The sequence below is a fragment of the Patella vulgata genome, chromosome 3 (genome assembly GCF_932274485.2).
Source record: "Patella vulgata chromosome 3, xgPatVulg1.2, whole genome shotgun sequence".
NCBI classification, from domain to species: Eukaryota; Metazoa; Mollusca; class Gastropoda; family Patellidae; genus Patella; species Patella vulgata.
The window spans coordinates 28139885-28167285 of record NC_065881.2 but is presented as its reverse complement, the minus strand read 5'-3'; the positions used below and the strand labels follow the sequence as shown (position 1 = coordinate 28167285).

Genomic DNA, 27401 nt, shown 5'->3' with positions numbered 1-27401 from the left:
TTTTATCTGATTTCAATGAAACTTGAAATATAGGTTTATCACCCTAAGATCTCGGTTCCTTTCGATATTGGCATGTATTGGACTGTAACTTCATGGATTATGGCCCCTGATTGTACGAAAAATCACATTTTTAGCTTGTGAACACTGTAGAGGTCACAATTTGTATCAGATTTGGTTTAAACTTGAAGTGTATGCTTATAACCCAAAGATCTCGGTTCCTTTCGATATTCGCGGATATCGAAACGTAACTTCCTGAATTATAGATAGAAAACAAGCTAAAATTAAAAAGAAGCGATTTTTCGTACAATCAGGGGCCATAATTCAGGAGGTTACGGTCCGATATGCGTGAATATCCACAGGAACCAAGATCTTCGGGATATAAACATACTTTAAGTTTCATCAAAATCTGTTAAGGAGCGGCCATTTTGTTCGACAGTTTCGATCAGATTTTTACAAAATTCGAACTCAACCTTCATTGATGTGTAAAGGTAACAATGTTTTAAAAACTTTTTTTAAAATGGAATACAAATTGTGATTTCTAGTGGGACCACAAGCTAAAAACGTGATATTTCAAACAATCAGGGTCCACAATCCAGGAAGTTAAGTTTGGATATGCGCGGTTATCGAAAGGAGCCAAGATCTTTGTGATATAAAGATAAATTTAAAGTTCCATCAAAATTGGTTCGAAATTGTGGCCTCTAGAAGGCCCACAACCTTGATATACCATACATTTACACTATATGCGCAGGAGGGGCGGCCATTCTGTCTGGCAGTTTTGGTACGATTTTCAAATAATTCAAACTCAACAATGTTTAGGGTGTAACAGTAATATATTCGAACGTTTTTTTTTTTAAATCGGATAAAAATTGTGACCTCTAGAGGGACCACAAGCTAAAAACGTGATTTTTCGTATAATAAAGAGCCATATGCAGAAAGTTACGATCTGATATGCACAAATATTGAAAGGAGCCAAGATCTTTGTGATGTAAAAATAAATTTTAAAAAAAGTTTCATTAAAATCGGATAACAATTTTGGCCTCTAGAGGGTGGGTTTTTTGGGGGGTGGGGGGAGTGGTGGGGATAGTCTTTTGTCATATATCTGGCGATCGTGTGATGCCTTGGCGAAAAAAGGTGAAAAAATGAGTTATTCACAACCCATTCAGGCTTTTCATATTTTAATATATTTTTTCGAAACTTTCATAAACTAGTAGCAATAATCCATACGAAGAGAATGTATGTGAAAATTAGTTTGTAATATGAGCAGTTGCCGAGAAATGGGCAATTTTGCATGAGTCATCCTTTACGCTACTTTGCCTGTAAAGGAGTCAATTATTATTCGATTTTCATAAAAGTGACACCATTTGATGTGTAATGTCAATTTGAACAAGGTCAAACCAATTTAACATTTCCAATGTCACCGGAAATGTCGTAATTTGGGCAAAAATTGTATTTATAGCCTTCAAAACCAGTATTTTATTCAAATGAGTCGTATTTGTTATGTGTTTAAAATTTTGATATTTGGTCCCAATCAACCAATAGAATGAACCCATGCGATCATATAGGTATCACAAAATGGTTTCTAACTCGTTCAGTTGCGGAGAAATAGACGATTTTATACAGGTAACTTTTCAAGGTTTTTGGTCCATAAAAGTGTCAATTATTATTCGATTTTCATAAAATTTTCACCGTGTGATACCTAATGCCATTTACGATTTCATACAAGTAATTTAAGATTTTCATTATCACCGGAAGTAATGTCATTTTGGCAAAAACTGTATTTTTAGCCTTCAAAACAGATATTTTATTCAAATGAGTCTAATTTGTAATGTTTTTAAAATTATGATATTTGATTCCAATCAACAAATAGATTGAACCCATACGATCATACAGATACCAAAAAATGGTTTATAACTTGTACGGTTACAGAGAAATAGACGATTTTCTACAAGTCCCTTTTCTAGATTTTTGGTCTATAAAAGTGGCAATTATTGTTCGATTTACATAAAATTTTCTCCATGTGATGCCTTATGCCATTTCTGATTTCATAAAACTAATTTAACATTTTCATTATCAACAGAAGTAATGTAATTTTGTCAGTATCACTTACATGTAACAAATGTATACAATGAATTGATATTGCTGGATTTGGTTGATTCTGTGTACATTTTATTTGATGTGTGCAATGCTTATATGGAAACCTGTTGAATGGTTTCATCGGTACCGGAAGTGAAATATGTTCAAGGGTAACGGGGCACCGGTGAAACCCGTCATTACTGCGTCGCAGTTCTAGTTTTATTTTTTTAAACCAATATTTATGCGTGTAAATTAGACAGGCGTGTGTTCGATAGTGAAGAATTTACTGTGTGGATAGGTACACGCGCGGAGCTGTCGAAATCAAAACACAACACAAACTACCGCGTAGAAAATCAACACAACCATCGATTTGACGATGTGAAAGCTACGCGCGGTTGACCCGAAATGCAGAATTAATTTAACACGGCCTAAGGAGACCAGCTGTATATAAATATATGCATTAAGTCCCCCGTTAGGTTAGGGGGGGCGGGGGGGGCAACAGTTTAAGCATTAAACATAAAACGTCCATATAAACACATTTTCCTGTTTGTTATAGTAACAACAACTAGAAACTAGAGATGAAACAGAAATGAAAAGGTAAAATTTCCAATTAGATTTCACATGATCGCCACACGTCACAAAGCACATAATCGGCCTGGCACGTGAATACAGCAACCTGTTTCTGCAAAATCAGTTCAACCGAATGCGCATTAAGACTGAGTCGGTTGCATTTACAGAAAAGTGATCAAGCCGAAATTTGTTACAAAAAACATTATTTTATTAATAATGAAACTCAAGGATTATCTACTTTATCACTCATTGTTTACTGGAATATATGTTTCCACCTTAAGGAGACCAGATGTATAAAAATATACGCATTAAGGTCCCCGTTAGATTATAGTGCGACAAAAGTTTAATTATTAAAGAGAGTAAGAGAGAGAAAAATGGGGTTTAATGTCCACTCGACACAAACTAGGTCATTTTGGGACTCAAATGCTCCAATTTCTTTCAATAATAGGCTTGCTCGTAGGGGTCATTACGAAAAACATGATTTTTTTCCAAAATTTTGGGCTGAAAACCGAGATAAACTATAAAAAAAAAAAAAAATCGCTATATTGTAACAATTGCAGCGGTATAGAAGATTAAATCGGGTCCCACAAATACGCAAAAACTAATATTTACAAATATACACATCATCACACTTCAGCCGAAATTTGTTACAAAAAACATTATCTTTTTAATAATGTTCTGTGGAATATATGTTTCCACCTTAAGGAGACCAGCTGTATATAAATATACGCATTAAGGCCCCCATTAGATTATAGCGGGACAAAAATCTAAGTATTAAACATAAAACGTCCATATAAACACGTTTTCCTGTCCATTATAGTAACAAAAACTAGAAACTATTCCAAAATATAACAGTATTTTATGCTTTTGGAACCGACACCAGACTTTGATGTGTACACCCGAATTTGAGATTTTGGGCAAGATAAAACAGAAATGAAACGATAAAATTCCTGATTAGTTTTCACATGATCGCCAGAAATCGCAAAGCGCACAATCGACCCGTTGCTAATTCAGTACGTGAATACAGCAACCTGTTTTTGCAAAATAAATTCATCCCAATACGCATAAAGACTAAACCAGCTGCATTCACAGCAAAGTGATCAAGCACATTTATTAGGCTGATCAACTGTCGCACGTTGAAAAATACCAAATTAATGGGATTTCAAGCATTTTATTTTGTTAACTTGAAGGCAAAAGGATATTTTCGACAACTTCACCAAAATGGTGTCATGTCGAACCAACGTCATTAAAGCTTCTTGCAACTACTCGGCGAAGCGAGATCAGAACTCATCGGGCAGAAAAATCGATTTTTTTCATCTATCGATTTTTTCCGAAATTTCTGGCTAAAAAACCCCCCAGATAACCTTAAGAGCAACCCATTGAAATTCAAATAAAAATCACTATATTATAAAAATTTCAGAGATACAGTAGATTAAATCGGGTCTCCCTAATGCGCAATAAATAGTACTTACAAATATAGACGTCATCACACTTGAGACGAAATTTAAAGCTATTTCAATTCCCGAAAAAATAACTGAATAGATAATGATCGATGTCCGAAGACTGGTGCATGTTGGAAAAGACCAAAAAGTAATGGGATTTCGGACATTTTATTTTGTTGACTTGGGAGGCAAAAGCTTATTTTCGATAACTTCACCAAAATGATTTCATGTCGGCCCCACGTCATTAAAGCTTCTTGCAACTACTTGGCGAAGTGCGAGTTTAGACTCGGGGGGCAGAAAAATCGATTTTTGTTTTAAATTTATCGATGTTTTCCAAGATTTCGAGCTGAAAACCGAGATAACATTAAAAAGAAACCATTGAAAAATTTAAAAACTCAGTAAATTGTATAAATTGCAGCGGTATAGAAGATTAAATTGGGCCCTCTAATGCGCAAAAAATAGTACTTACAAATACGCAAACACATCATCACACTTAAGCCAAAATATGTTAGGAAAAACATTATTTTTTTAATAACGAAACTTGTGAATCATCTATACTTTATCGCTCATTGTTCTATGGAATATAGGTTTCTACCATAAGGAGATGAGCTGTATATAAATATATACGCATTAAGGCCCCTGTTAGATAATAGGGGGACAACAGTTTAAGCATTTTAATGCTTAAACTGTTGTCCCCCTATTATCTAAACATAAAATGTCCATATAATATAAACACATTTTCCTGTTTGTTATAGTACGGTAACAACAACTAGAAACTATTCCAAATATAGCAGTATTTTTCTGTTTTTAGAACGGACATCACACTTTGATGTGTCCACCCGAATTCGAGATTTTGGCCAATATGAAACAGAAATGAAAGGGTAAAATTCCCGATTAGATTTCACATAATCGCCAGATGACACAAAGTGCATAATTGGCCTGGCGCGTAAATACATCAATCTTTTTTTTTGCAAAATCAGTTCAATCCATTGCGCATAAAGACCTAACCGGTTGCATTTACAGAATATTGATGAAGCCTAAATTTGTTACGAAAAACATTATTTTTTTAGTAACGAAACTCATGAATTATCTACTTCATCACTAATTGTTCTATGGAACATTAAGGTCTCCGTCAGGTTATAGGAGGACAAAAGTTTAATTATTAAAGAGAGGGAGAGAGAGAAAAATGTGTCAACTCAACACAAACTACGTCATTTCGGGACTCAAATGGTTCAATTTTATTTCCCATTTTGCCACACAGTTTTGATGATTCTTGAAAAATCTACAGTATAACCGGTTTGTAATTGTTTTATGACTGTGAATGACCAGTGGTCAACGGCCTCGGGACCAGTAGGTGCCCAATTACATACATAAACTTGTTTCTCTTCGACCTTGACATCAAACGGTCAAAAAAAAAATAACAGAACAGACTGAAAACACTGCGTGTGTGTGCTTATTCATTCAAAAATAAGGCTCTGTATTAATGTCAAAGCGCTACAATTTAAGTATACACAAATTTGTCTATTTTTTTGCTGTGATTTGTGCGAAATCGGCACAGACCCCAACTTTGAACCTCTGTAACACAAAAAGTATATATCAGAATATTATAGCGACAATTTGGCTTTATCAAGTACATTTAGATCTCTAGTTAGTGAAATTTTCATAGATCTTTCCTTATATAGTTACTGAGATATTGGCTTCGGTCAGTTTTTTGCGGTTTTTTTAAAAAGCCTTTTTTTGGTGCCTCTGGTTTGGACTCTTCAAAACGCTTTAACTTTTTTAATTTTCAATATTTTTTTAAAATTTTTTCAGATTCTTCATTCTAGATAGTTCACAATTGCAGTATCATTGTCATTTTAGAGTCATTGTTTGTATCTGAAAACACGTTGGCACTGCTAATAAAATCTCATTGAGTTATCATATGTTTAAAGGTGCCAAAAATGCCAAAATATCGAAAATTACATTTTAATAACTCAATACATATTATACATACCCAGTAGTTAGAATCATAATTAGGTCAGCTATCTGAATTAATATCAGATAATAAATGTACGCTGTAGCAGAGTGTTCCCCTAAAAATGGTGTCTCTGCAAAAATGCTTTACATTAACTCATGAATTTTCAAATTTTTGAGGAATGTATCATATGGTAAAATAATCTAAACCAAAGTTGGTTTCATTGTATATCATAAAAATAAAATAAATGATTTACTTGGTTTGATGAGGTCGAATCATATCTCACAGCTATTAAGCTAACACAAGACAACTGTATTTTCTCTCTCTCTCTCTGTGATAATTGAATCCGGACATCTTTTAAACAATATGAATTTCTTTGAACAGCACTCAATTGATGAAAACATCTTTGTACTTCTGGTCTCTAAAAAATAAGAATAAGTTGCCAGTATATCAAAGATGCCAGGATATCAAAGATGCCCACAAGCAGCATAGTTGTTTGAGCTGTTTATAACCCTTGTCACTATTAAACATTTTAAAGTGACACTTTTATAACTCCCAATATAATCAATGAATTCCTCAAAATAGCCCAAAACCCTGAACCAGAGAGCATAATCCTTGTTACCACACAGGCGGACCCAGGAACTTTTGCAGGAGGGGGTTTGTCAGGCTCCTGTTAAGGAAATCCGATGGTGCCATCATCATCTTTAAATGACGTAGGTTTACATAAACATTGAGCTCTTTAAACACCCCCGTTTGATCTCAATTTTTATAATAAATTAATAGGATCACATTAATAGTTGCCTCCCTTTGGCTATAAGGAATACATAATGCCAAGTTCCAAGCTGATCCATTCAGAATTGCAGCCTGTATATGATAAACATAACGATAGGTTGCCAGGCAACGAAACATACGCCCACAGCAGCTATATCGTCCGGGCAGTCAACAAGAGTTGTCGCATATTTTTACTTTTTTTGGTAATGAAACATTTATAATACATTAAAATATGATTAAGAGTAACAACTCATTAAGTAATTATCAGAAAACCATTAGAATTTGTTTGGTTTTTATAAAGTTCTGCCCCATGCTAACGTTTAGTATACTAAACTTTTAACATCATGGATTTAGCTGTTCAAGTCATAAAGATTCATTGAAAATCGATATACTTGTTCATCTCAAGACCTTAAACTCTGTGTATCAATCTGAAGTCAATCGGATGATAACTTTAGCCTCTAGAGCGTCCATAAAAAATTTCAAAGTGATCAAGGGCCATAACTCTGGCAGTAATTATCGGAAATTGATGAAAATCAATAGGCGTCTTCATCTCATGACCTTAAACACTGTGTATAAATTTAATGTCAATCGGATATTAACTTTAGCCTCTAGAGCGTCCACAAGATTTCTCAAAGTGATCAAGGGACCTACCTGTGGCAGTAATTATCGGAAATCGCTGAAAATCAATAGTCTTCTTCGTCTCATGACCTTAAACACTTTGTATAAATTTAAAGTCAATCGGATATTAACTTTGACTTCTAGAGCATCCACAAGATTTTTTGAAGTGATCAAGGCCCATAACTCCTAAACACTGTGTATAAATTTAAAGTCAATCGGATATTAACTTTAGCCTATAGAGCGTCCACAAGCAATTGTGGACGCCGGACGGACGGACGGACAGACAACAATATACGACCACATTTCGATGTGTGAATCCAAATATATAAAGAGAGAGGAATCCAAAACCATTTGAATTTAGATGGGATCTAAGTCATAATAAACTTGATACGGTGACACCAGTAGTAGGAGTGGTTAAAAACAAAGTCGTGGTTTTGTGACACCCACGACTTTGTTTTTAACATTTCAATGTTGGCGTATAAAAATTGGGCGTGGCTTTGCCCCTTGGGCTCGGAACGTGCAGTTGTTGTCTTTAGGCTATAAGGAATACATATTCTAAGTTCCAAGACGATCCAACACACAGACACACAAAGAAAAAGATAGGTTGTCAGCAGGGGTTGAAATGTTTGTAAAATTTTACTTGTCTCAGGTGACAAGTAGAAATATTTTTTACACTGATTTTCGTTTTTAATAAAAAAAAAATAATAAGAAATAAACTTATTGTATTTCAATTTCATTTGTAAGAGATGCTTACAATCAGACTATGCGTTCACTTTAGCACATCTTGGTGGAAGTATTGAAACAAATGACAACCGTTTTCTCACTCGAGAATCTTCGCTATTCCGACTCGTTCGTTGTCTGCACTTTTCCGACTCATCCATGGTGATAATATAATTTGAAATAATACGGTATCCAATCAGGCATGCGTGTATATTTTACATTCCAAATGAACCACAGCAAACGGAATTCAACAATCAAAATATTCAATTTTCTTCGGAAAGAATTTTCTAATATATTTTATTTTATTTTTTAAGACAAAACGAAACATCAAATGATAAGATTTATATATATATAATTGATGTATGCCGCATGTTCACCACATGGTTGTGATTGGCATTCAAATTTCAAGGTAACAAGCCAACAGTGAGGCTGATGTCCCCCGCCAAAATACCAAAATAAAAAGATGACACATATTAATTAATCGCACATTTATTTTTTTCAAAAGTATCAAGCAATTAAACATTACACTAAGTTTCATCACTCTCTATCAGATAGAATCAAGATAATCTTGTCCCAAACCATCGACAAATGAAATCGATTAGCTCTGCTTAGCGTCAGCTCGAATTATTAATCATTGAACTCAGTCAAGACATTCACCTAATGAACATCTACATCAAGTTTAAACATTCACCTAATGAACATCTACATCAAATTTAAACATTCACCTAATAGACACCTACGCCAAGTTTGAACATTCTACCTCAATTAGAAGGAGAGTTATTGTGCTCCCAACTGTCGACCAATCAAATTGCTTATCACTCTGATTACCCTCAGCAAAAAATGTTCATTATCAAACTTAGTCAAGGTATTCATGTAATAAAGCTATACACCAAGTGTCCTCACTCTCACTTAACTAGAACTAAAGTTATCGTGTCCCAAAGCATCAACCAATCAAATTGCTTATCTCTGCTTACCCTAAGCAGGAAATGCTCATCTTCGAACTCCATCAAGGCATTGACTTAATAAACACCTACACCACGTTTGAACATTCTGGCTCAATTAGAAGAAGAGTTATTGTGTTCCAAAGTCTTAGCCAATCAAATTGCTTATCGCTCTGCTTACCCTGAGCAGAAAATGCTCATTATCGAACTTAGTCAAGATATTGATGTAATGAAACTATACATCACTCTCACTTAATTAGAACTAAAGTTATCGTGTCCCAAAGCATCAACCAATCAAATTACTTATCTCTGCTTACCCTAAGCAGAAAATGCTCATCTTCGAACTCCATCAAGGCATTGACCTAATAAACACCTGCACCAAGTTTGAAAATTCTAGGTCAATTATAAGGAGAGTTATTGTGTCCCAAAAAGTGTGACGGACAGACAGACGGACAGACAGACAGATAGACGGACAGACAGACGGACGAACCCATTTTAATAGTCCCCTGCTTTCTTCGAAAGGCGGGGGACAATTAATGGTCCAGCAAGGACATATATACATGTATACGATTAGAATTTTAAGATTTTTTACCACCATGTACCCAAAAACATTATCGACAAAATTAAATTTTAATCACAACTTCCATTTTAATATCGTAAATCGCCAATTTGACGACCTACAGCTGAGCCATGATTGCCATGGAGTTATGTAATATTGACTGTGATTCGGTGATTAAAAAGGAATGGCCAATGGCATTACGGCTTTCTCAGACTCAGTAGTGTTATTATTTTAATGCAAAGAACCCTTTCCCAGACGTATGGAGCGAACTTAAAAGGACCATTTAAGTTTCAGTCTTGTTAATCGAGGAGAAATTCGCCACCATACTGCTATGGAGACACACGGACAGCTTTTCACGTGCTGTTAAATAACGTCTAATTTGTTTTAAAATGAAAAGTTTTCCTCTTCCAATTTTATTGGAATGGATAAAACAAACATACATTTTTAGCCTGGATTTTTATAGATATTATTCTAGTTGTCGCCGGCGACAAGTATATTTTTTTTCTACTTGTCCATTGAAAATGTTACTTGGATTCGACAAGTAGACAAGCGTTATTTCGACCCCTGGTTGTCAGGCAACGAAACATACGCCCACAGCAGCTAAATCGTCCAGGCAGTAAACAAGAGTTGTCGCATATTTTCACTTTTTTCAGTAATGAAACTTTTATAATACACTAAAATCAGATTAAGAGTAACAACTTATTAAACATGCATTATGCAAGAGCAAAATCTGCTTATTACAAGTCTTTCTTTAGGCCTGAAATGTTATCTAAATTATCAATTAGACATTAATTAACTTATCCAGACCATAATAAACTCTCGATGTCAAGGCTAGCCTTCGATGTTGGCTGGATTAGATTCCTATATGCCGCTAACAGCTTTTGATTATTAAATCAATAAAAGTGGATAATCAAGACTATGCTGTTTATATTAATGATTTTAGTAATGATGACCGAGACTATGCAAAAATTTCACCGCTTCTTTCTCGGCTCATAGTGGATCAATTTGACTGAAATTTTCACCAAATTACCTTTACACTATTTAGTTTTTAACTATTATAGCGAGAACTGCCATCTCTTTATCTTATCTCCCATAAAGATTTTTAAGTAATGTCACAAAATCATGCTTTGAGTGAGGTATTGCACCTTTATAGAGTTGGGTACTGTCTCTTTAATGTACTCATTGACCTTGTTTACTGCCATAGATTATTTACTGATTATCCAGACTGAAATAAATGCATTGAATTTAACAAGGTGTTCTGGTTGTTAATTATAAAACCCACGAGTGATGTACATGTGTACATATGACTGTCTGGAAATCATGCTGTGTGTGAGTTTTAGTTTGAGGTAGGGTATTTAAGAAGGTATTCTGATTTTGTTAGTTGCTGTTCCCGAAGTACAGTAGGGAGAAAGCGACATGTCTAATGTCTTATGTTTGTTCCGTGTGATTTTAAATGTCTTTGTAAAATCCTAGGTGAATATTTCTTGTCGTGGTGGCAAATGATGGTCTTGGTGACATAATTATTTTCTTGTCTTTAATGGCAAATGATGGTCTTGGTGACATAATGATTTTCTTGTCTTTAATGGCAAATGATGGTCTTGGTGACATTGTATATAACGTCAAACTGACATGAAGTCTAGGTGACGGATATTGGGGTAAAATGATGACAATCTGTAAGTATACTATGATTTTAACCTATTGTACTTAAGAATTAAGAATAGTATGCTGTATAATTTTACGATATATATCATGGGGTGAAAAGGTATACTTGTATGTGGTATATAATTTGCTAACTGAAAATACTTTTGTCTTGTAGATGGCAGTAAATTGTAGAATGTTTTAGATTAATATAATTTCAATATGTTCACGACAAAGTAAAACATAAGCTGTCTGTGTCCAGTTTGTATCGTGTAGTGTTTATGCTATTCGCTTCACCAGAAATTAAATAGTGTTTGTGTTATTCGCTTCACCAGAAATCCAGTAGTGATTTGTGCTTTTTTTTATGGTGGTTAATCGCGTTCATAACACAACCAACGGTGAAACTTATCTGCATACAGTGGTTCCTGATGATAAACTTTGTCGACACGGGGGTTGGAAAAAAAATTATATGTGTATTTTGTATCTGTATATATGTTTTGTTTTGTTTTGTTACCGATAATTAAACTCTGTTCTCTGTTTGTTTTTGTCTTGTGATAGGAAATATGTGGCTACAGAGGTGGCCGTTCGTCCGTCTTGTAACAAGTAATTATCAGAAAATCATTAGAATTTGTTTGGTTTTTATAAAGTTCTGCTCCATGCTAACGTTTAGTATACGAAACATTTAATATCATGGATTTAGCTGTTCGAGTTATCAAAATTCATTGAAAATCAATATACTTGTTCGTCTCAAGATCTTCAACTCTGTATATCAATCTGAAGTCAATCGGATCATAACATAAGCCTCTAGAGCGTCCACAAGTTATTTTGAAGAGATCAAGGGCCATAATTCTGGTGGTAATTATCCAAAATGGCTGAAAATCAATAGGCTTCTTCGACACATGACTTTAAACACTGTGTATAAATTTAAAGTCAATCGGATATTAACTTTAGCATCTAGGAGAGCATCCACAAGATATTTTGAAGTGATCAAGGGCCATAACTCTGGCGATAATTATCAGAAATCGCTGAAAAGTGATCAAGGGCCATAACTCTGGCAGTAATTATCGGAAATCATTGAAAATCAAAGTGATCAAGGGCCATAACTCTGGCAGTAATTATCGGAAATCGTTGAAAATCAATCAGTTTCTTTGTCTGATGACCTTAAACACTGTGTATAAATTTAAGGTCAAACAGATGTTAACAACACATTACAGTCTTCCATCTTGTTAATCCCTTTGTAATTGTTTATTCATATTGTTACTTCTGTCATCTTATTTATTCTTAATTAATGATTAATCTGTTACATGGTTTCCAATTGTTAACTATATATTACACCACATTTTTGTTATATATCATTATTTGCTTGATAACGATATCTGTATGTGTATCGAAACGTAGCATGTTAATAAATTCAGAAGTAGTATATCCATATAAGTGTTTTTAATTTAAGAATTAAAGTTATTGTGTCCCAAAGTATCAACCACTCAAATTGCTTATCTCTGCTTACCCTAAGCAGAAAATGCTCATCTTTGAACTCCATCAAGGCATTGACCTAATAAACACCTACACCAAGTTTGAACATTCTAGCTCAATTAGAAAGAGAGTTATTGTGTCCCAAAAAGTGTGACGGACAGACTGACAGATGGACGGACAGACGGACGAACCCATTTTAATAGTCCCCTGCTTTCTTCGAAAGGCGGGGGACAACAAAGTGAAACATGGGTCATAACTCTAGAAGTTATAAACAGAAATTGCTGATCTAAATAAGGCAAATAAATTTCATACAGATCGGTTGATAACTTATGTTGATAGATTGTTCCCAGGGTTCAACAAAGTGAAACTAGGGTCATAAATCTGGAAGTTATAGATGGAAATTACTGAAATTCAATAGGATTCTTCATTTTATTAATTTAAATAATGCATGTAAATTTAATACAAATAGGATGATAAGTTTAAGAGCATTCACAAGGTTCTACAAACATATATAAATCATTAATCTTAAAATGATGTAGTTTGTAGTGTTCACAAGAAATTGTTGATGAAGGATGGACCAATGGACCGACGGAAAGGCAATATACATTCACATTTCCATGTGGGTGTATAAAAAAATTAGTTAAAACTGTAACTTATATCGCGTTCACAAGCCAATTGTTGATGGACAGGCCGACCAACAGGGTAACAACATAATACGCCCTCAGTGAAATGTGAGAAACTTCCGATAAATAGAAACAGGTACATGTAACACAAACCAATTACAAACTGCTTGGTGGGATCATTGAGTAATTCGCCAACAGTTTTCGTTATTTGCCACCTTTTCTTTCAGTAAAAATGCGAAAATAACTACTATCACAAATACCAATTGACATATTGCCATTGGAGGCTATTTATAACCTAGCAGTGAGTACCAGAAAAAGCAATATACTTTTAAGACCTGTCAACGAAATTCTAATTCGAATTTCATTCCATAAACATAAATATGTTAAAATGTGTATAGGAAATAAAACATGCGGTTGAAAATGAAATATATGCATAGATAAAAATAACCAGCGGTTGCCAGGCAAGATATGCCCATAATTTGCAAGAGATGGATTTTTCGTATAATCAGGGGCCACAATACAGAAATTTATGGTCTGAAATGTGCAAATATAGGAAGGGACGAAGATCTGTGGGATGTAAAGATATATTTTAAGTTTCATCAAAATGGGAAAAAAATTGTAAACTCTAGAGGGTCCACAACCTTTGTATTACATACTTTTACACAATTTGCGTTCAAAGAACGGCCATTTTGTTGGGCAATTTCGTTTCGATTTTCCTGAAATTTGAAATCAACCTTCATTATGGTGGAATGGTTATATATACCATATACTAAAAAAACATCAGTACGATTTCAAAATCAGAGAGGCACTTTAATCAAATCATTCTAGAAAATAACTTACTAAGTGGATCAAAGCAATATTTTGTGAACAGTATGTTGACACATATTAGTGATTAATTCATCACAATTCCAAGATATTACGAGAAGGTTTAGAGTCTGTACACAGTCCATACATCAGTATCTGGTGTGTCAATCGACTGTGTTTGGTCTCGGTACGATGTTATTAAGTCTCCTTTGAATTTCATCCCAAAGATGTTCAATCGGGTTTAAGTTTGCACTAAGGGATGGCCAGTGCATTACGTTGACACCGTTCTGCTGTAGAAAGTCCCAAGTAACTCTGGCGTTGTCATACTGGAAAACGTTGTTTCGATGACGTGCGAAATGTGGTATGACATAGGGTCTGAGAGCTTGATCGATGTAGTGCACTGCTTGCTGTGATGCCGCCTCCTCTCCCTGGAGCAAGATTTTTGGAACACAACAGGACCCACTCTCTGGTTCAGGCCCATTCCAGATGCCTGTGTGAAGGCATTCTGCACGTGCTGTCGCACAACATGGCGGTCTTGTCGCCTTGTGGTAACCCTTGTTCTACCAGTTCGGGGGCGATCATCTGTGGTGTTGGTGGCCCAAAAGCGTTGCTGAAGCCTGTAGATGGTCCGAAGTGATTGGCAAGGGCTTGGGCAGTGTGGCCAGCGTCGAGTATTCCAAGCGTCCGGTTCCTCTGAGCTGTCGTGAATCGTGGCATGCTGCTGACGTTGTAGTGTGAATGATTCAACCAGGTATGGGGGTGCATTTTATAGGGCTGATCCCGGTGAACAGCACGGACAGCATGAGTTACACGAAAATCACAGAGAACACATTACCATCTCAGAAGTCAGGTTGCGTTTTTCAGAACATTTCCTGGGTTCAATTCTGTGTTTGGGAAGGAGCCTTATTGCTCAGGTGAAGTTGGAGATGTGGTCACAAATATACAATAAAAACATTTGGCTAAATCATCCGAGCAGTCATAAAGAATTGTTGTCGCATATTTTTACTTTTGTCGGTAATGAAACATGTATAATACACTAAAATCAATAGGCTTCTTCATCTAATGACCTTAAACACTGTGTATAAATTTAAAGTCAATCGGAAATTAACTTTAGCCTCAAGAGCGTCCATTAGATTTTTCAAAGTGGTCAAGGGCCATAACTCTGGCAGTAATTAATTTTAATTGGTGAAAATCAATAGGATTCTTCGTCTCATGACCTTAAACACTGTGTATAAATTTAAATTCAATCGGATATTAACTTTAGCCTCTAAAGCATCCACAAAAAAAATCAACAGTCTTCTTCGTCTCATGACCTTAAACACTGTGTATAAATTTAAAGTCAATCAGATATTAACTTTAGCCTCTCAAGCGTCCACAAGCAATTGTGGACACTGGACCGACTGACTGACGGGGGCGACGACAAAATACGACCACATTTCAATGTGGGCGTACAAAAATTGTGATAGAATGTGACAATTATTGACAGTTACCACAGTAAAATTGAACCGAAAAATCTTTAAATTTGACACCAGCACATTTAACATGCAGTCACTGACCACAATTGTTACATTCTATCCATTGGATAAGTTTGTTTCTCGGCCTCAGACATGTAGCTGACAGGTCACAAAGGGTTGATTTGTTGGTTGCGGCATGTACCAATGCCCCAGCAAAATATTTCCGATACATTGGTACATGTACACTGCCACATAATTATGGGGTGACTGCCTGATATTAAAGCCTCAGCATTCTGAAAAAGAAAAAAAAATACAAATTTGAAGCATTACCTTTGTAGCCTGGGTGTCAAACCCAATATTTCGAGTGAACCTGGAAATTGTATACAAAGTTTTTTTTATGATTGATTTTAGTAGCCTAGGGTGTCCTCCTTCAGAATCTGCCGGGTGAAGAATGGTCACCCTTGAGCGTTTTACGAAATTCAACTTGGCATCCAAGGTGGGCGTCATTTCAAAAAATCCCCTATAGCTCCCATAGTATTTATTCTAGGATGATAATTTTGGTGTCTAACCGTATGTATCTGGGTTCAAGAAATATACTGAAATCGTTTATTATGTTGTCGGGTAAATAGATGATAGTAAAATCCAAAATACGCACTAAAACAAACTATATCTAGAGACAAACTATATATTTCTGGATATAGAAGCATATGAGTGATACGATAACACCACATACATGCTTATCATGTGTTACAGGGCAAGCTATTTTTTGTACATTTAAGAAATCAAATTCTACCCGCAAAACACAACGAGAGCATCGCTAACGCTGCAATATACGTCCAGATTCCTGCTTTAATTGATATGGTACTTTTTTAAATGAAGAGAATGAAATATGAAATGGCTGTAATATGACAAGAGGCAAAGAAGGCTGGGCGTTGGGTTTATTTTGCCAAATTTTCAGACAAAATATTAACAAAAAGTGGGTGTGACACTTCCCCAGGGGGTGGGGCATACACCAAAATAAATATTTGCTGTTTTTACGGTATACGGAATAAATATGTAAAATAAAAGATGATCCATTCAGAATTGCAGCCTGTAGACGATAAATACAAAAATTGGGCGTGGCTCTTCCCCTGGGGGTTAGATATGGAACAATATAAATAGATACATCCCTGTTATTGAAATGATTGATATGGTCAATTTTAACAAAATCTGTTAATTATTGCAACCTGTAGAGTATTTACCGATAAAAACTAACAAAAAAGTGGGTGTGGTACCACAACCCTGGGGGGTCGGGACATGCACCAAAATAAATAGTTGCTATCCTTACAGTATAAGGAATAAATATGCCAAGTTCCAAGATAAACCATTTAGAATTCCAGTCTGTAGACAAAAAACACAAATATTGGGCGTGGCTCTGCCCCTCGGTGTTGGACATGAACGAATATATATAGGTATAATCCTATGCTGGATCATTCCAAATTGGATCCGAATCTGTTAAGAATTGCAACCTGTAAATCATTTACAAACAAAATATCAACAAAAAGTGGGTGTGGCAGGGGGTGGGGGAGCAGGGGGTTTGGAGGAGGGGGTTGTGCATCAACATCAATAGTTGCTGTCCTTAGAGTATAAGGAATAAGTATACCAGGATAATCCATTCAGAATTGTGGCTTTTGTGCGCTAAAGGTAAAAAGCGGGCATGGCTATGCCCCTGGAGGTCGGGGCATTCGCCGAAATCAATATTTGACACCTTTAGGCTATAAGGAATACATATGCCAAGTACCAAGCTGATTCATTCAGAATTGCGGCCTGTAAACAACAAACACAAAAATTGGGCGTGGCTCTGCCCCTGGGGGTCGGGACATGCAAGTGTCATCCTTAGGCTAAAAGGAATACATATCCCAAGTTCAAAGACGATCCATTAGGAATTGTGGCCTTTAGGCAACACACAGACACAAAGAAAAAATGGGTATGGCTCTGTCCTTGGGGGTTGGGATTCACCAAAGAACAATAGGGGTCATCCTTAGGGTATAAGGAATAAGTATGCAAAGTTTGAAAAGGATCTGTTAACAATTGCAGCCTGTAGGCCAGTGGTTCTCAACCTTTTTTTGCTAACGACACATCTTGGAACACATGAAAAAAATAGCGGCACACCTTGCTAAATATATACATGAAAAATATTTTAATTTTGCAAAATAAAAACATGGTAAGGCAAACGGAATACAACCTTAGACAGAGACTAGTCATAGACACATAGAATGACTACAATTAAATAAAGAAAAACACAGCTATGAACTTATCAGTAGACACCAGTGAATACTTAATTGGAATCACATGGTTATCACACACTTAGGAGAATCACAAGACACACAAACATTGGGCGTCACACTGTCCCAGGGGGATGGGCATGCACCAAAAATAATAGAGGTCAGCTTTAGGGTATAAGGAATAAGTATAAAAAAGTTTTCAAGACGATCGCTTAAGAATTGTGGTCTGTAGGCGACAGACACATAAAGAGAAAATGGGCGTGGCACTGTCCCTGGGGGTTGGGCATGCACCCCAAACAATAGGGATGTTCCTTAGGGTACAAAGAATATGTATGCAAAGTTTCAAGATGATATGTTAAGAAATGCGGTCTGTAAACAACAAACAAACAAATATGGGCATTGGGGGTTGGGCATGAACCAAAAACAGTAGGGATCATCCTTAGGGTATAACAAATAAGTATGTAAAGCTTCAAGATGATCACTTAAGAATTGTGGCCTTTAGGCGACACACAGACACACAAAAAGAAAACGGGCGTGGCTCTGCCCCTGGGGGGTTGGGATTGCACCCAAAACGATATGGATGTTCCTTAGGGTACAAAGAATAAGTATGCAAAGTTTCAAGATGATACGTTAAGAAATGCGGCCTGTAGACAAACAAATACAAGAAATGGGCGTAGCTTGGTTCCTGAGGGTCGGGCATGCACCAAAAACAATAGGGATCATCCTTCGGGTGTAAGGAATAAGTATACAAAGTTTGAAGAAAATCCAGTAAGAATTGTGCCCTGTAGGCGACCCACAGACACACACACAGACAGGGGCGATGGCATAATGTGGACGTATACTGAGCGCCATTGAAAACGCATCACTTAGTTTTTCGTATAACAAAATGATCCTGTAAATATATCTTATTTATTTTGCTTCTTATTGTGAACAATATTCAAATGGGAACACATCAATAACAACACATTTGTACACTTATGGATCTTTAATCTGTAATCAAGGGTACAAAGTCAGAGGGATCAAAACCAAAAGTACGACACAGATGTCAGTAGCGCGTGTGTCCTCCACGGGCATCATCACGGTAGGCTACAGCATTAATGCGACCCCTGCAAATGTGTAGGGCGGTCCGGTGATGAAATGTGAAGCCTCCCCACACCATTACACTTCCCCCACTAGTGCTCCTACGGTTAGGACTTTTTGTTATTCGAATAGCCATAGCTATTAACCGGTTAGTAACCGTTAAACGTATGGTATCAATTTTAAACATAAAACAGAGCTTGTCAGGAGGTGCGAGTCATTACTCGTGCGCACACTATACTGGCCTAAAAGGCATTACACGCGCAAAAATTTCAGGAATTTTTTCAGACATGTACAATTCTTTAATGAAAATTTAAACTATCTTAGGCCGTAGTTATTTATTTACCTGACTATGACTATGACGAGTGCTATTAAAATTATTATTTTTTAGCAGTCGACATCGTAGGACGACTGTTACATTCTAAGATTTTCAAACATCAAATACAAAATGACAACGGGCAAGTTTTGTTATAAAGAGGAATATAATCAGACACAACTCTGTGTAATGGGGGACATCTCCGAATAACCGTACCGTTGAATTCGAACCGTTTAACCGTCCAGTTCTAACCGTTTACGGCTATCCGACTAGTCGTAGGAGCACTATCCCCCACCCCTTCGATCCGTTTCAAAGACTCAGCAGTCTGCAAGACGTTCCCCAAGACGTCTCCACACACGTTGACGGCCATCAGCGTGATAAAGATGAAAGCGACTCTCATCACTGAAGAGCACACTTTGTCAGTCTACTCTTCCCCATGTCTGGTGTCCTTGAGCCCATATCAAACGCCGCTGATGGTGATGATCCCTGAGGATAGCTCCAACATAAGGTCGTCGTGCACGGAGTCCTTCTTCTCTTAGACAATGTCTTACGGTGTTGGCACTTACTGGTCCTTGTCTTCCGACGACTGCTGCACCTGTTCGAGTTGCTGGGCGGAATCTGAAACGCAGATGAGTGACCCAGATGTAGCGGTCTTGAGCCTGGGTTGTAACGCGTTGTGGACCAGGACGTTGACGGTCACGTGTTGATCCAGTAACTCGAACACGTTCCACCAACCTTACAATAGTGGACTGATGACAATTGAAGAGTCTGGCAATAGCACGTGTAGACATGCCAGCCCTGGACATTCCCATGGCTTCATTCTGTTGATTTTCAGTAAGTCTCGGCATCTCTAGCTCGATTCCTTCACACGTCCAACAACAAATTTCACAGTTCATGTACTGCACATTAAGTTGAAAACATGCTTTTAAAGGGGTCACACACAATGCTACATGTGAATATTGGGTTTTTCATGTGCATCTCGTGCAATTTATTTTTTTGCACACGGGCCGATATTTTTTGTGTTTGGGAGCATTGTGTGAAACAATAGTTCATAGTATTGCATAATATTATACATACAAAACCACCTTGTAATAAAATATTTGGGAAAAAAAAGTGATGCGTTTTTTTATGGCGCTCAGTATATAAAAATAACCCCCAAGAAACTAGGTCATGTTCAGTTTAATACAACAAGAAAAATTTTGAAATCCCAAAACTAGTTAATAAGGACATTAAATTGAGAACATTACAACTGGTCAACTTGCTTCAGGGTCTGTCATGTGATCAGATGTGGATACAAGAGTGAAAGCTTATGTAGTAGGTGTGCTTGTAGCTGTACTAGGGATGGCTTAGAATGTACAGACAGTATTTTGCGCTTGTGCTGAAGCAGCTTGCAGCCAGAAATAAGGCTAAAGGATTAAACTGAATATTACCTAGTTTCGTGGGGCTTATTTTCGTGTTTTGCTGGTAGGATTTGATATCTTAAAAGTACAACCAGTGGTTGCCAGGCAAGATACGCCTACATTTTGCAAGAGATGGTTAAAATCAAAAGCGATTTTTCGTACAATCCGGGGCCATAATCCAGAAAGTTATGGTCTGAAATGCGCAAATATCAAAAGGAACCATGATCTTTGGATTATAAACTTACATTTCAAGTTCCATCAAAATAGGATACAAATTGTGACTTCTAGAGTGTCCACAACTTTGTTATTATATACTTTTACACTGTTTGCGTACAAGAAGCGGCCATTTTGTCCAGCAGTTTCAGTCCATTTTTCACGTAATTCAAACTCAGTCATCATCAGGGTGTAACAGTGATACATTCACACACTTTTTCAAATCGGATAAAAATTGTGACTTCTAGGTTGACCACTAGCTAAAAACATGATTTTTCGTACAATCAAAGGCCAAAATTCAGGAAGTTACGATCTAATATGCTCGAATATCGAATGCAACCAAGATCTTTGGGTTATAAACATGTATTTCAAGTTTCATCAAAATTGTGGCCTCTAGACCGTCCACAGCCTGATATACCATAAGTTTACACTATTTGCATACAAGGGGTAGCCATTTTGTCCGGCAGCTTTAGTTCGATTTTCATGAAATTCGAACTCAATCATCATTAGGGTGGAATGGTGCTATATTCAAACACTTTTTTAAATCAGATACAAATTGTTACCTCTAGAGGGACCACAATCTAAAAACGTGATTTTTCGTACAATCAAGGGCCATAATTCAGGAAGTGACAATCCGATATGAGCGAATATGGAAAGGATCCAAGATCTTTCGGTTATAAACCTGTGTTTCAAGTTTCACCAAAATCGGATAAAAATGTGACCTCTAGAGCGTCCATAACATTGATATACCATATGTTTACACTATTTGCGTACAAGGGGCGGTCGTTTTGTCTGACAATTTTGGTCTGATTTTCACGAAATGTGAACTCAACCAACATATTTATGAATGTTTTTTTTTTTTTAAATAACTGTGACCTCTAAAGGGACCACAAGCTAAAAACATGATTTTTCGTACCACCAGGGACCAAAATTTAGAAGTTAAGATCCGATATGCGCGAATATCGAAAGGAACCAAGATCTTAATTGGGTTATAAACATCCATTTCAAGTTTCATCAAAATCAGATGAAAATTTGAAAATTGTGACCTCTAGAGTGTCCACAAGTCACTAAAGTGACTATAATAGTGCAAGAAAAAAAGGATTAGGCTATTAATACTATAGCTTAGACTAGTTAGATGACACAAGATCTGGGTCCTGCTATTATTATCAAAATGAATAAAAATCTGTTGCAAGACAAGATAGCCTACCCATATTAATGGCAGAAATTCTGAGTTTCAAAAATTAATGCCAAATCAGTTTCCCTGAAGTAAATGAAGGAAAATACTGGAATATCTACTATTCAGTCGATTCCAGGCATTTACCTTCTTCTTTCATTTCAGAAACGATCAGTGAAAAAATAAAATAGATTTGTAATTTGGTAATCTTACCTTTGCTTTGGTACTTGTACATCTAGATTAACAAAGTATGTCATGTAGACCAAACGACGGAAACTGTTTTAACTCATTCACCCACCGAACAAACCATTTAGAATTCTCGCTACTACTTCTTCCTTTCAGGTACTGAGGTAGTCAACTATGCGATCATGCTTTTCTTTCCGTATCACCTTGCTCGTACTTGTAGTTGTACCAGTAAACCGACGATCACAAAATTCATTAAACGAATAATACTAACGCAGTAATCCATGGTGAATACCGAGTAAGATTAGGCGAATTATCACCGTGGTAATCCATTAAATTGCCCGAACAAAGTTCACTTGGTGCACGCAGATTAGTCATCGGAAATTAGACAGAGATTCGTGCATGCGCTGGGGTAATCTGACAACGGAGGGTAATCTGCGCTCAACATATATATTCCGGTATCTCCCCTGTGAGACTTTGTGATTTCCCATGTTGAGTTGTTTACCCAGTGACGGCGCACTGCTGAATGGTATATTTACTTCGAAGTTACAAATTCCAAAGACATTATTTTTCATTTTCATCCATTTTTTATTATTCAGTATCATCTCAAGCACATTTAGATACCAGAATAAAGCATATGAGTCTGACCTTCTATCCATATAATATTATTAATATCTACACCATGCCCAACCAGACAATATATAATAAAAAAGAACAGGAATGCAATGCCTGTTGAAGCCTCGATTTTACCTGCTCTTGCCTCGGCTCGGTTTTATTCAACAATTTGTAATGTAAGGCAATTTAACCTCTGCCGATTCACACAGATATGTTTTTTCTTCAATCTAGTCGTTTTGATTTGCATAAATACTCTTGTCTGGTTGGGCATGGTGTATGCATATTATACGGATAGGTCATACTCCTGTGAATAAAGGCAATAAATAAGGTGTTGTGAATGTTTTTTTTTGAGTAGCTATTTTTAAATATTATTTTCTTCTTCAGAGGCTTTGTTATTTACCAAAAGCTGTACATCTCAGTATTGTAACAACACCAACTTTATGTAAATCGGAGCAGAATTGACTGAGTTAATGCCTATTTAGTAACACCAACTGGCAGACCTCTTGTTCGCGAAATTGGCCATTTTGCTTCAATTTTCAACCCCACTTCATATCTCAGAAACCAAAGGTCCTAGAGACATAATTATTTCACCAAAATAAAGCATATTTGCGCACCAACACAATCATGCAAACACATTATACATAGCTCAATAAGTTGTTTTTCTAATGTTTGCAATAACCGTACAGAAGATTAAATAATTACATAAACTTGAACTAGCTACAAGCAGCTATTTTTAATATTAATTTGTTGTCGATAACCTTGTTATTTTCCCAAAGCTGCACATCTCAGCATTGTAACAACACCAATTGTTACTGCCCGTTTTGTAACGCCAACTGGCAGACCACCTTTTTCGCGAAATCAGCCATTTTGCTTCCATTTTCAGCCCCACCTCACCAAGATGAAGCTTATTTATGTATCAACACAGCCATACAAGCACATGACACATATCTTGAATAGTTTATTTTCTGAGGTTTGAAATACCCGCACAGAAAATTAAATAATAACTTAAACTTGAACTAAACATAATCATAATCAATAATGATACAATATAATCAAAATATTTAAAAACAAAACTTTGTCATAGAGTATTCAAAACAGAATAGAATAAACTAAGAATAAAAATAAAATAAAATAAAAATATTGTAAGACCCCCCCCCCCCCCAATAAAAAAAAAAAATTAAAAAAACAAACAAATTATTTATTAATCAGGATCATATTTATTTATGTAGCTAACTGTATTAAATAAATCAACATGAAATATACTTTCTTTCCCCTGGGTACCAAAACGCAGGTCTACCATACTACTGAAAATACAAAAGATTTAAAGTTTATATTATTATGCATACCAAACTGCATGTTTATGTATTTATGATTTATTAATGTGTATATTTTAATCTCACACTCATCATTCATACACAATCCTGATAAATTAAAATAATACCTGTATGCAACAGGTACACATATATTTTCTTCCCAAGTATTGCTGTCAACTATAATGGACTGTATTAATTCAATTTTCAAAAATTGCATCTGCATTTTAAATTACACTTATAAATCTAATAATACACACTGAACGACAAGCAACATTTTCTTTTGTCAAAGTAAGTTGAGGTATTAACTGTGGTCTGTGCCCATATTGTGATGGAGTTCCGTCCCTTTGGAATCCGACACGGTGCCGATTTCCAGGAATTTACACTTTCCACGGGGGTTTCCATCCTCTGCAATATTTCAGATCACTAATTTGGTGTTTATTTTCATAATTTTAAGTAAAACTTTTAGCGTATCAGAGCGTATCAGACAATTTCAATAAAAAAGAAAACTTCAACAATTTATTAAAAAGCCAATGAACTTACCGCATGTCTGTATGTCAACCGCCGTTAACCATTTTTTCAGATACGCTTGGATACTCTCTAAGAGAATCACTCGGTTTCCGATCCAAATTCCGTCAGAAAAGTCTGTACTAGCTCGGCGAAAACATGACCCCAAAACACTGTAAACAGATGGAGTGGGGTTGAAAATCGTCCATAGCTGTGCACAATACTGTCTGACCCCTGTACTGTAGCGGTGGCGCCGGTCGCAATATTGAGCCCCCCCCCCCCCCATTTCAGGTGTTATGACAATTCTTGTCACTTAACCTTGCCCTTAACAATCAGATTTAGCAATACTGAATGATATATTCCGAGAAAATCAAAAATTGCCAACACTACAGACAGTACAACTGAAATTTAATTATGATACCATTCTGGTTGTGAATGATATCATATCTATATAATGTAAATCTTGATATATATTTAAATAATTCTTAACTAGAAATATATTCACAGTATTCAAGAAAGTAGTTGATCTGCGGATAAATTTGGAGCAAGTTTTAAGAGTCCACACATGGTTTAACAAGGCTGCCATCTTTTCGTCCGAAATGGTACTGAACCACAACTGTTAAAAAGATTTCAGGAATGACTTTAATCTTAATTTTTCGTCCCTTTCACCGGACCTAAATTTTTTTTACAAATATTTGTTGGTGAAAAGCTTAATATCACAGATGGAACAAACGTGTATGAGTTTCCCATGGAGATCTTGCGATACAAAAAATGAAAGTAGCGTTGTAAATAAGGGTTTTTATAATAATAATAATGTGAGTCGACCCTAAGTCCAAATCAAATAGTCAGTCGAATAAACCGGTCGATGGCTTATTAAAATTTTGGAATCGTTTGTAATCAGTATAAGTTAAAGAAAAAACGCACTAATTCCAATATCTTTTATCATTGTTTTTGTTTATTTTTTACGTCCCCTCATGTTCAAATTTGATTGTTCAAATTAAAACTTTAAGGTGTTATTGCCACCGCGGCTTAATAAAGTCATGCTTTACTTTTTCCCTCATCCCCATATGCCCCCATCTTTTAAGTGCACGCCAATGTGTACACGGGACCTCGGTTTTTCGTCCCATCCGAACGACTAGACATCTGTCCTTGTCCACCTCCAAAAGAATATAGAGTCCCTATATATGATATGTTGGGTTAGGGGGGCATATGGGGATAAGGTATTTGACATTATCATGTGGCCTCGTCCAGTCAATAAAATCAGTCAGTTAGTTCAGTCGATAACATCAGTAAGTTAGTTCATGCTCGTCCCATCCGAACGACTAGACAGCTGTCCTTGTCCGCCTCGAAAAGAATAGAGTCAATATATATGATATGAACATGGAAAGGGGATGCGATGGGGCGGGGGGGGGGGGGCGTGTCGGGATGAGGTATTTGACATTTTCATGTGGCCTCGTCCAGTCGATAAAATCAGTCAGTTAGTTCAGTCGAATAATCCAGTCGAATAAACCAGTCGAATAATTCAGTCGAAAAGTTCAGTCGAATACTTCAGTCGAATAAACAAGTCGCTCAATATTAAGTAGCGGTGGCAGCGGGCTAAGATAATTAGTAGCAAATCATGCTCGTAGACATAGCTGAAGGAGCCGGGGGCATGGGGTAGGGACCTGGGGGCTTCCCGACTAGTTTCAAGAAATGAAACGAAATGAAATGGGGTTTTAACGTCCTACTGTTCTGCTTGGAACTGTGCTAATGAAGACGGGCATACGCCATACACTGTGGGATGAGTGAAATTTTGCCCGGACAGCGGCACTACGGCATACTCTTATATCGAATTCCATCTGTCAAGGGATCTTTTACGTCCACGCCAATGTATACACGGGACCTTGGTTTTTCGTCCCATCCGAAAGACTAGACAGCTGTCCTTGTCCGCCTCGAAAAGAATAGAATCCCTATATATGATATGAACGAAGAAAGGGGATGGGGTGGGGCGGGGGGTGTGGGGTGTGTGTGAGGTATTTGACATTTTCATGTGGCCACGTCCAGTCGATAAAATCAGCCAGTTAGTTCAGTCGAATAATCCAGTCGAGAAGTTCAGTCGAATACTTCAGTCGAATAAACAAGTCGCTCAATATTAAGCAGCGGTGGCAGCGGGCTAAGATAATTAGTAGCAAATCATGCTCGTAGCTATAGCTGAAGGAGCCGGGGGTATGGGGTAGGGACCTGGGGAATTCGATATAAGAGTATGCCGTAGTGCCGCTGTCCGGGCAAAATTTCCCTAATCGCATAGTGTATGGCGTATGCCCGTCTTCATAAGCCCAGTTCCAAGCAGAACAGTAGGACGTTAAAACCCCCATTTCATTTCTTTTCATTTCTTGAAACTAGTTGGGAAGCCCCCCGGTCCCTACCCCATGCCTCGGCTCCTTCAGCTATGTCTACGAGCATGATTTGCTACTATATTATCTTAGCCCGCTGCCACCGCTGCTTAATATTGAGCGACTTGTTTATTCGACTGAATTATTCGACTGGATTATTCGACTGAACTATTCGACTGAAGTATTCGACTGAACTTTTCGACTGAATTATTCGACTGGTTTATTCGACTGGATTATTCGACTGAACTAACTGACTGATTTTATCGACTGGACGAGGCCACATGAAAATGTCAAATACCCCCCCCCTCCGCCCCACCCCATCCCCTTTCT

At 36.7% G+C, this 27401-nt stretch overlaps 1 protein-coding gene across 3 annotated transcripts in view; it reads right to left on the bottom strand.

Annotated features, from left to right (window-relative positions):
- Window positions 1-25342, bottom strand: part of LOC126816902 (mitochondrial inner membrane protein OXA1L) — a 158238-nt gene extending 132896 nt beyond the window's left edge. For 2 of the 3 annotated variants that reach the window (XM_050543712.2, XM_056099507.1), the window contains exons 1-2: window positions 25190-25305; window positions 6296-6460 (exon numbers count right to left, since the gene is read on the bottom strand). In XM_050543712.2, coding sequence (XP_050399669.1) covers window positions 6296-6460; window positions 25190-25285 — 261 coding nt within the window. In that variant the 5' untranslated portion in view covers window positions 25286-25305. Of the gene's footprint in view, window positions 1-6295; window positions 6461-25189 lie in introns of all 3 variants that reach the window. The other variant, XM_050543711.2, reaches the window with a different exon arrangement.
- Window positions 25343-27401: the final 2059 nt, after the last annotated feature.